Source organism: Pyrgilauda ruficollis, unplaced genomic scaffold, assembly GCF_017590135.1.
Source record: "Pyrgilauda ruficollis isolate IOZ18807 unplaced genomic scaffold, ASM1759013v1 scaffold5, whole genome shotgun sequence".
NCBI classification, from domain to species: domain Eukaryota; kingdom Metazoa; phylum Chordata; class Aves; order Passeriformes; family Passeridae; genus Pyrgilauda; species Pyrgilauda ruficollis.
Window position 1 is genome coordinate 18,181,641 of NW_024526599.1, and position 10,883 is coordinate 18,192,523.

General features: G+C 41.6%; 1 protein-coding gene across 1 annotated transcript; it reads left to right on the forward strand.

Annotated features, from left to right (window-relative positions):
- The first annotated feature begins 5,475 nt into the window (after window positions 1-5,475).
- FGF20 (fibroblast growth factor 20) lies at window positions 5,476-9,130 on the forward strand. The gene is made up of 3 exons (XM_041480062.1): window positions 5,476-5,839; window positions 8,061-8,164; window positions 8,885-9,130. The coding sequence occupies exons 1-3, from the start codon at window positions 5,545-5,547 to the stop codon at window positions 9,128-9,130; spliced, it is 645 nt and encodes a 214-aa protein (XP_041335996.1). The 5' UTR covers window positions 5,476-5,544.
- The last annotated feature ends 1,753 nt before the right edge of the window (window positions 9,131-10,883 follow it).

The window sequence follows — 10,883 nt, forward strand, 5'->3', positions numbered from 1 at the left end:
AGCCCCGCTCCGCCCCAGCGCCCGGCGCACCGAGCCCCCGGTGCCGGCAGAAGCCTCGCGAGAAGCGGGGAAGGGGGTGGGGAACCGAGCGGGCCCTGCAGTCCCCGCCCCGCCCCGCGCCGCCGCCGGGCTGCCCGCGGGCGCAGCTCCCCGCTCCCGGCTCCCGGGACAGGCAGCGGGACGTGCTGTGCCAGAGGCGGGGCGCGGCCAAGTTAGCGGAGATACGAGGTGGCCAGACCGAACACGGGGATCCGGCACGGAGCTGGACCCGCGCAGCGTGAGCCAAAGTGCCGGGGCAGGGTGCCGCGTGGGAGCTGCCGTGAGCGGGGCGGGCTGTGCGTGCGCCTCGCTGCCTGCTGCGCGCACAGCGGGCGCCGCGTGTGCTCCGCAGCGTGCCCCCGAGCCCCGCTCCCGGGGCAGTGTGCCGCACCGTGCCGCCGTGTGTCCTTGCCGTGTCCAGAGCCTCTCCTCTGATACATATTCTTGGCGACAGCTAGCTTCCTTTGCATAATCAAGAACTCGTTAAAGACCCGTTGTGAAAGCTGAGCATGGTCTTTTGTCCCTGCTTGATACTGATGGGCAAAAAATCTTGTCAGTCTTTTCATGTTAGGGCATTCTTCCATGGTACAACCTGCATCACGGCCTTGAAACTTTATGAACTGCGCACAAACATTTCAAGACACAGCACACCTTATGGCTTTTTTTTTTTTTCCTTTTTTTTTGCAATGGTACAGTCTCAGTCTTTTTTACATAAGTACATTTTCCCCAAGTTTCAGCCACTTATCCTTTCCCCCCTTCCCCGTTGCCCAATCTCTAATGACTTTTTATATTATTATGAGCAAGATTTTGGAAAATATACAAATGATATTTTGATACCTTTTAAGACACTCTCATGCATTTTCAGTTACATTCAGTGGTTATGTCAAGGAGTCAGTGTGGCCATGTTTGTCAACTGACAGTCTGTCAGATCACACAACTGTAAGCATGGCCAAGGTTGAGTTACCTCAGAGCTATGGTTGGAAAGGCAGGTATCTGGGCTGAGTGATGGATTTCCTGCATTTCTTTCAAAATTTTAGAATACTGTAAGCCAATTCATTAATCAAGTAATTCCCTTGACTTCATTATTCCCAACTGTCAAAAACTATTTTTGGTTGGTTTTTTGTTTTTTTTTTTTTTTTTTTTTTTTTTGTTTTTTTTTTTTAAATAATCTACTCCTTTATTTTATAAATACTTTATATGTATGACTGCCAGGCAAAATCCTTGTCCGCAAGTCTGAATTAAAGACTTGTACTAAATCTCTGTACTAAATTACTAAAGGCCAATATAGAGACCAGCATTTAGGAGTCAAGGCAATAATAATTTCTGATGCTTAGCATGACTGAAACACGAGTACTTGCAAGTAAATGACCAAGCATCCAGTCTGGAAAATTTTGTAGAATGTGGCTCTTGGATCTTATCAGTTCTAGCTGCCTCATTAGGAGACACCATTCACCGATAAAATTACCTTTTTCAAATAGTCTACCTTTTTGGTTTGACTGGAAGAGGAACCACTTTTGGTCAGTGTGGTGTCCCAAAGTAAACCTGTCAAGAGCTCATCAGTCACCTGAACTGTAGTCATGAACCATGAGTTATCTCCCTGTTCACACTGTTTCCCTAAATTTAGTTAGCCACATTTTACTGACTTTTCAATAACACCTTTAGGCTAAAATTTCTTTCACTTCAAAAATCCAATTCACATCTGCAACTACTTACACCCAGGTAATTTTAGGCAGAACTTCCCTGGTGAAGTGTTTGCTTAGGAACAAGAGCAAAATTTATTTGTGCAGCAAGTCTAAAAACATACACTGTCTGAACATCTTGCATGCCGAGATTCAGAAAGCATGTCATTTAAATAAATTAAGGTTGTTTTAATCCAATGATTCACTTACAGGACTAATAAAAAAGCTGCCGAATTTGAGGCATTTGAATATTGATACATGGAAACAGTCTATTCTCACTGGATGTGGCCAGGTAAATGTGTGCTCATTGCAATAGCTTCTCTGTTGCATTCTGCATATATAGGGGTTATTCATGTGTGTCCACAAAAACATAGACAGTAAGATCATGAATCTTAAAAAGCTCTATGAATTTTTGTCTTCAATTAAAGAAATAAAGCATGAAGGTGTGAGAACTTCCTTCCCATAGGAAAAAAAATTTCATTGTTGCTTTTTCCTCATCTGAGTTTTTTAAATAGTTAAATGTAAATATACATGTATGTATACATACCTGCTACTGTATCTGATCAGAAGAGAAAGTTTTCAATGTTTTTAAAATCTGCATGTATTGCATTTTAAAGGTCATCAGATTATGGCCTAGTTTGTACATGGAACCTTGGAAATGTTCTGTTCTTTTCTTCCTATTGAATTCTGCGCAAGAACACACCTTTTTCACTCAGACTTGCGGTGCTTAGAAAGGCACTCATGGTAAATTGTGCGTGTTCTGCTCACCTTCCTGAAAGCAGAGAACCATATTTTTGTGTCCAAATCTGAGAAGAATCTGAAACTGGCCATGATACATAGGTATCTCCAGCTGGACATATCTCTTTGTGTGCTTCTCCATGGTTTTTGTTCCACCAAACGTTTGCTTTCTTATGTATTCATGAACCCTCCCTTTCCAATATTTTATTATATCATTAAAAATTTATGGCTGGCACAGGACTGTTGTGAGGGAGTTCTAAAATTAACAAAGGTGCAATAAATTGTAGGACCTAAAGTTTTATAGCTAACAGGAGTTTTATAGATATGTAGATTGATCTGTCTCTCCATATATGTACAGACTATCTATGAAAAATTTTAGTCATTACATTCTCCACTCCTTTGGTAGCCACTAGGTTCTGCTTATGACAACATGCTATTCTTAGGAAATATACAGTAATTGTATTGTCTGTAGAAGTCCTAACTACTTGCTATGGAAATAAAAACTTGACCACATATGTATTTGTTCAATGACACCGAGAGTGCCGTCTCTAGGAAGTATACGTAGAGTCGATTAGATTGTACTGTATACTTTAAGTTGAATTATGTACTCTTGTAGAAAAACTCTTCAAAATTATTTAACTTCCCATGGTATAGTTTCAGAAGGTGCAAAAAAAAAATCTTTAGCGTTATCTTTTCCTGTCACATGGCTAGTGCAAACACACACACACAAAAATCTTATCTTTTTGTTTCTTTTCTGGTACTTTATAAAACAGCATAACCGGTTTAGTTCCCAGACATTAAAGACTCCACTCAGAAAAGATCAGTGTTATGTATTCCGCTCTACTTTAAATGTTCCCATTATATAACAGGAAAGATTTAGCCATAAGGGTCTTTCAGTATGTGATTGCTGAGGACTTTTTTTTGTTCTAAATAACCCCAACCCCTCTCTATGGGAGACAGTGAACGTTATCTGAACCGTAGACCCCTCTACTGTTTGTAGGAGTCAAGGGTACTGCTTGAACCCAGGAACAGTATCTGTATGGGAGCATCTTTAGGCTTAGAACAATATACCTCCTACCATCCTGCTGCATGTCCTGCAACTTAACAGCTGTGATGAGCAGTTTGATCTTGACCTGCCAATCATGTCAATAAAAATACTTGATGTTTGTTTCAAACGTTTTTGGTGTATTTGAGTAATCAGTGAACAGGCTATTTGAGAAATAGGTGCCATATAGATTATTCAACTTTGATCTATTTCTTTGATTTAGCACTACAATTAAGTAGATTTGCTTCAAAGAGAAAGCTCATTGGTTGATGTTTTACACTGATGTGATAATGTTTACACAGATGTGCTTTGAAATCTCGATTATGGTGGATTTTTCGGTCCCACCACATGACAGGCTCCTGTTATCTGAAAGGTAAAATAATATAACATCTATCTGTAACTGCCTTCAGAACAGGTCTGCCTGTGCTCTCCTCTGAGGTGATTTATCTGATCATTGTATTTAGCATTAATTTTTTCAGTTTTAAATCCCTCCACAGTAAATCATTTGCTTTAAAGCAGCCTTTTTATAATTCAGGTGCACACAGGGGCAGTACTTAGGACTGCAGTGATGAAAAGGTGTCGCATTACCTGCTTTAAAGCACCTGCCAATTAATTAGCCCTATACTCTCCATAGCAAATAAAGGTAAGCAGTCAAATCCATTTGATCTCTCAGATTTAGACTGTGACTGAAAAGACCATGAAGCAAGACAGGAGAACTAATCTCTCATGATTCTCTGCAACTTTTTTGTTTAAATGAAACCTTAAACCACCAAGTGATTCTCTTGAACTTTTGAAAGAATTAACTATGAAAGATCTTTACATTTTATACTCTAATACCATGTTTTAAGATTGGCAAAGAACTGCATATCTTAGATGCTGAGATAGGTCATGTCATTTAAGCCCTAAAATTCATTAGACTTTACAGAAAAGGCAGGAAAGATGGCAAAAGTAAAACTCTTAGATTTAATGTAGCATTGTTTTACCATTGGTGAATATGTTTTCCACCAAAATATATTTTCCCATGTGAACCATTCTACACATGAAAAAAGTGCATATGTTTCTCTGGAACAGGACAACAAAGTCCCAAATGGATTCAAAATGTTGTAGAACTACAGCAGGGATCTTTCAGTGGATAATATTGCTAATTTATTATGCTCACAGACCTTGGCTAAGGGCCCAATGAAAAACCCCAATGAAGATGGGTTAGGGTCACAATCTTTCTTCTTCTCTGCAAAAGTTTTGAAAATATTTATCCCAAACGATGGGGCTGCCCATTTATGTTTTTAAGACCTCCTGTCAATACCCAAATACTATAGATCAGTTTAGTGTCACAGTAATGATAAATGCGAGGGAGAATTTGCAGAGGGGAAAGCACCTCCCTGACTATGCCAATTTCTTTAGAAATTCCCCTCCTTGTAGTTGAAGCGATAAAAGGGAAGCATAATGCATGTACATTTTATTAGCGTTTTAGAAACAGGGAGTAAAACTGTCAGATCTTCGGGTTTTTTCTTTCATGTGTGTCTGGGCAGGTCTAACCCTCAGGTAACGCCCTTTCTCCTTCTTCCCTCCTGCCTCTCCTTGCACCTGTCCACGTAATGCTCCGGCAGCTCCCGCCCGTCCCCCGCTGCCCGCTCCGCGCAGGGGCCGCGCCCGCGCCCCCGCCCCCGCCGCGCGTGTGCGCGCCCGGCAGCACGCGGGGGCGCGCCCGGAGCCCCCTCCCCGCCGTCACCGCAGATCAGAGGAAGGTGCGAGCGGAGGGGGAGCCGGTTTACAATTTCAAACGCGGCCTCCCCGCAGCGGCTTCATTAGCATATGTCAGGGGACCGCCGTATATATATACACACGCGCGGGGCTGATGAGCAGCACCCCGCCGCCCGGCTCGCACCGCCTCGGATCAGCACGGCTCGGCTCCGTTCCGCTCCGCTCGGCCCTGCCGGCTCCCCATGCTTGGGGCTCCGCCGCGCACCCCCACATGCCCACCGGGACAGGCCGGCAGCCGCTCTCCGCCGCCGCCGCGCCCTAGCCCGCTCGCCCCGCGCCCGCATGGCTCCGCTGGCCGAGGTGGGCGGCTTCCTGGGCGGCCTGGACGGCCTGGGGCAGCCGGTGGGTGCCCACTTCTTGCTGCCGCCCGCCGGGGAGCGCCCGGCGCTGCTCGGGGACCGCCGCGCCCCGGCGGAGCGGGGGGAGCGCCGCGCCCCGGCTGCGGCAGCGGCGGCGGACCTGGCGCACTTGCAGGGCATCCTGCGGCGGCGGCAGCTGTACTGCCGCACCGGCTTCCACCTGCAGATCCTGCCCGACGGCAGCGTGCGTGGCACCCGCCAGGACCACAGCCTCTTCGGTAGGCGGCTGCGGCGCGGCCCCGCGTGTGCGTGTGTGGGTGTGTGCGTGAGCGCCTCTGTGTGCACCTGGGCGGGAGCAGTCGTGCTCTCGGGGGGGAGATGTGATGCTGGTGATGCCGAGGCAGGTGGATTAGTCCTCAGAACAGAAAGGCTTCACCCTCCGGCGTTTGGCCAAGGTGTCTGCGCCAGGGCAGGGTAGTGAGGGAGGGCTGTGCATCCCAGGTGAGTCAGGAGACAGGCACTGCTCAGCCTGTGCTGGGGGTCCATAAGCACAGGCATACGCCACTAAGTTTAGCGGGAATGGTGGGGAGTCAGACTGATCGTTTTTGTATTCACTATTAGTATTGGAGCTTCTTTGGCCTCTGTAAAACAGTATAGGTCGCAGACTTGCGCGTGCTGATCCTTAGGCTGCACTAGACTGCTTTGCTTCACAGAAGGACATAAAGCTGAAGCAGAAGAGCCTAAAATTATTTGATTAAGTGCTTAAAATGCTCCCCAGCCAGCTTTCTGTGTCAATAAACCCAAAGGAGGTGAAGACAGCCTGTGATAGGAGAGTAAATCTTAAATAGTAGTTGTAGAGGCTGGACATCTGAACAAACCTACTGTTGTCAACTACATGTGAGTTTTGGTGTGTATTAGTTTAGCAGTCGTAAAAAGGTGATTAAAGAGTTTCCTATCATCCTCCTCATAGTCAAAACAATCTGCTGGAATGGCTCTTAATTGCTTTTATAACACATGGATGTTTTAAGAAGTAGAAGAGCAGTAGTCAAACAGACAGTTCTTCTCAGAAGGAAGATTTCCTACAGCATGTAAACATGAAATAAATGTTTGCTTTAAAGGGAAAATCAAGTTAGCCATATATCTAACATTTACCGGGCTTTTTAGAATTGTACTACCTTTATTCTACCACTACTCTTGGCAGGTTTGTCTGATGTGGTTTCTTTGTGGGTTGTATCACCTGCTTATTATGCTTTCGGAAAAGAGTGGCTTTGAAAATGATATCAGAAAGACAAAATGCCTCCAAACCTTTTATGGGACTCTGCGCTTTATGAACTGGAAAACTAGGATGATTTATGTGTGATACAGTTTTTAATGCTTACTCTTTGTAAAGGATTTATTTTCTTTGCTGTTTGTTAATACAACTAAGAAAGTTGCCAAAGCTCAATTAAAATTGAAAAAAAAATTTAAATTACTGGATAGTCCAGATAGTCCATCTGTCTGAGACTGAAAATTGTCCTGAAATCATAAATAGTAAGCAGACAAAAAGTCATAATCAGCTGCACTATTTAAAACTACTTTCCTTAGATTCAGGGATTTTTTAAAATGTTTTGTGGTTTTGCTGCTGAACAGCAATATCTTAGATATGACTCTGGCACTTCTTTTTGAGGCTTTGTTTATGTTGTTAACAACTTCCAAAAAGCCAGTTCACACGTTCCTTTTCTTTCATGTTTTGGATGTGCTGTAATCTGTGCATATCAATTGGTTAAGTGTGTTGGCTTACCTTTGCCAAATTCAGGCTTCAAATAGTACCTCATGTCTCAAATACTTTATTAATATATATTACATTTTTGGGCAAATGTAATATAAATAATGTTATAATCCAAACAGTAGCAAAAAAAAAAAAAAAAAAAAAAAAAGCAGCATGTTTTATGTACTTTAAAAGCCTGCACTAAAGACAGCAAGTTGTGTCAAGAGGTGTGGGCCCATATGTTAGATAAGATGTCTGGCAAATACTTTTCTTTTTTCTGTGGGTAGATTCTGTTATATAAAATTCCCATCTGTACTTTGATTTCCATTCAAATGACCTAATAATGGATGTGTTTTTTTAAGATAACTCTGTAGAAGTAGTAAAGTATATTTTCAGGTAATTCAAACCGATCTTCCAATATTTGAGTAGGCAGTTTAGCAAATAGTGTACAATCATTAAAGACTCCAACAGCATGGTAGTAATGGCTTTAGTCTCAGTGCTGAATAAAATCCTTTCATATTCAGTGTTTTGAATAAGCTTCTTAAATGGTGAAGTATTCATGTTCCTAGCTGAGGCTTCTCAGACTGCTTTCCTGTGAATGTTGTGTACATTTTCACATAGTATTTGAAATTTCAGAGAAACTAGGCCACATTTACTATAATACATGCATTTTCTGCTTGTTTTCAACTGAGTTTTTGGATGCTATGCGTTTTATGGTTACAAAATTAATTAAAGCGATTTTTTTTTTCCAGGTATCCTTGAATTCATCAGTGTGGCAGTGGGACTGGTCAGTATTAGAGGCGTGGACAGTGGGCTTTACCTTGGAATGAATGAGAAGGGAGAACTCTATGGCTCTGTAAGTACCACTTTCATATCAGCTCATACATCTTTAGGTTTTTGGTTTGCTTTCTAACATAATGCAACGCCCTCAATAAGCTAATCTCAGCTTTCAAAACGCTAACATCTTTTCCTGTTGAAATGTGTAATGTATTTTTGAAGTACACAGTGTAGCCGTGGATATTTCAACAAAATAGAATTGATTTTTACAAAGCTATGAGAGTAATACCAGTCCTACTCTTCTTTCTTGTTTTCAAAACATCTTCAGATAAAATATTCTGCTTCTCCACTTCCTTTGGTTGTGGTCATTCCAGTTTAAAATGTGAGAAGTGATGCATACCACAAAGAAATATGTAAATACTTCCTGCTCTGTTATGTTGCATTTGAGTCCCTCTACCAAATCTCGTTTCTAGAATAGAAGTAGCCCAAGACAGAACTCTACATAATACAATTTATTCCAAGATTAATTTAAAATAAATTATAAATAAGTAATGTTTTCTAACAGTAAATGTTAATTAGTTAATTTTTGAAATACAAAATTTTAGGTGTACAGGTCCAAGTTTCCAAACTCATTGTCAGGTGTACATACTCTTCTTGGGTTTGGTTTGTTGACATTTAAATGAACAGTAAAGCTACACAAAGCCTAAAGCATTTTATTTATTTTTATAATATCTTTTTTCATGTCTTCTAATATCTAATGGCAGCTTAACTTATTTTTCCTTTCTCTTTCTTTCTGTAGGAGAAACTAACTTCTGAGTGCATCTTCAGGGAACAATTTGAGGAAAACTGGTACAACACTTACTCATCCAATGTCTACAAACATGGGGATTCAGGGCGGAGGTACTTTGTAGCACTTAATAAAGACGGTACTCCCAGAGATGGGGCAAGGTCCAAAAGACATCAGAAATTCACACATTTCTTGCCCCGGCCTGTGGATCCTGAAAGAGTTCCAGAACTGTACAAAGATGTGTTAGGATACAGCTGAGCCAAGAGGCAGCTTTGGCAAATACGCAAACTGGAGCTGTTGCGCATGCTTTCCTGGCCATGCCAGCATGAGGAACCTGCAGCGGTCTAGGATGCTGGATGTGAAGAACCCACTTGGTGAAAGGCAAGCCTCTGTTTTCTAACCACTGGATTTAGGAGACAAAGCCTTGAAGATGAGTGTGGACCAGCCTCCTCAACACTTGCTGAATGGTTTGATAGCCAGTCACCAGGGGGAAGTGGGACTTCTTAAAACATAACCAACTCCTGGCAATTCTGTCTGGATTACCTGTGGCCTGTAGATTAGCCATCTACATCATATGGATGAGACAATGCTGGAAGAAATAGAAAGAAATGGACTATAAAATAGTGTTAAATCCTGAGAACTGTGTGTGAAGTTTTACAGGCTCCACTTTAGTGATGGACATTAGATGTCAATACATAGTAGTCAAAACTGGAACTTTTTTTCAGGATGGACCTATTTATACATCTCCAGATAGCATATATTTATTTTATATATTTATTTATTAAAGAGTTTATTTTTTACTGGGATATGAAGAGAATACAAGTTCCTAACCCCAATGAGAAATCATTTACAGTGCCAATATTTACTGAGTAGTGTCATGATACAGAAATGACATTACCTTGCAATGCATCCAAAACCTGAACATTTGTGTTTCATTGTTTATCAGTTACAGATAAGTTTATATTTTATGTGCATACCATTGCCTTGTAACTGTCCTTATTTGGAAAAGAATGTTTAATTTTTTTTTTTTTTTTTACTTAGGAGAGTGCCTTACAGATTGTATTAAATTCAAATGCACATTTAAAAAGGGAATTAAAAGTTACTTCACTTACTTTGGTTTACTGTTATTTTTAAACTCTTAGCACACTATGTACAACATTTCACACCTGCAACAATTGTGAAGTGTGTATTGCAGTTACCTTGAAAGAAAAACTAATATTAACTCTTGAAATCTTGGTTCAAATCACAACATGCTTGATGGTTTTTGGCCAAAGGATTCCTACTATCTTTACTAACATACAAGTAGCTATTCTCTGTAAAATTTTTATGCAGTATTCTCATGATTTATTGTTTCTATCAATATGGTTAAGGGGAAACAAGTTCAGCGTGCAAAGTTTCAGATACTGCTGTATGAAGAGCTTTTGAGTGAGAGTTGTATCTCTGCTGAGTACAGAGAAACCTAAGAAGGCAACTTTCTTACCTTAATTCCTCATCTAGGCAATATTTTCAGCATAAGATGTTCTGTGAAAGCTGTCAGAACAAAGATGAGCTGTCTCTGCTAGTTACAGCTATGAAACAGGCAGATCATACTAATTTAATTCAGAACTGTCAGTTGTGAAGCATAAACTCATCTGAATATTAACTGATGGGGAAGTCTGCTCTGCAGGAATACAAAGGGTAATGACAGATTTGTGATTTAGACCTAAACCTACTGAATCTTGCTGTCACATGATTGCCACCTGCATGGACAAGGCTGGCCCAGGAAAACTGTAGGGAAGGCAGTTCAGGAGGGGGCACCAGAGGTGGTCTCATGTTTCAAATGCCAATGCTCCCAGTGGGCTCCTGCTCAAGATAAGTCATTTGCATTCAGTTTTATGCAATCATATATATTCAAGTACTGCACATGCATAATTTATATAAAATCAAGGTATCAATGGAAAGCATTTTCCAGTATATAGCACATTTGCTACAACCTTCGCTGTGCCAGAGCTGCTTCTGCTCTATAGTGAGA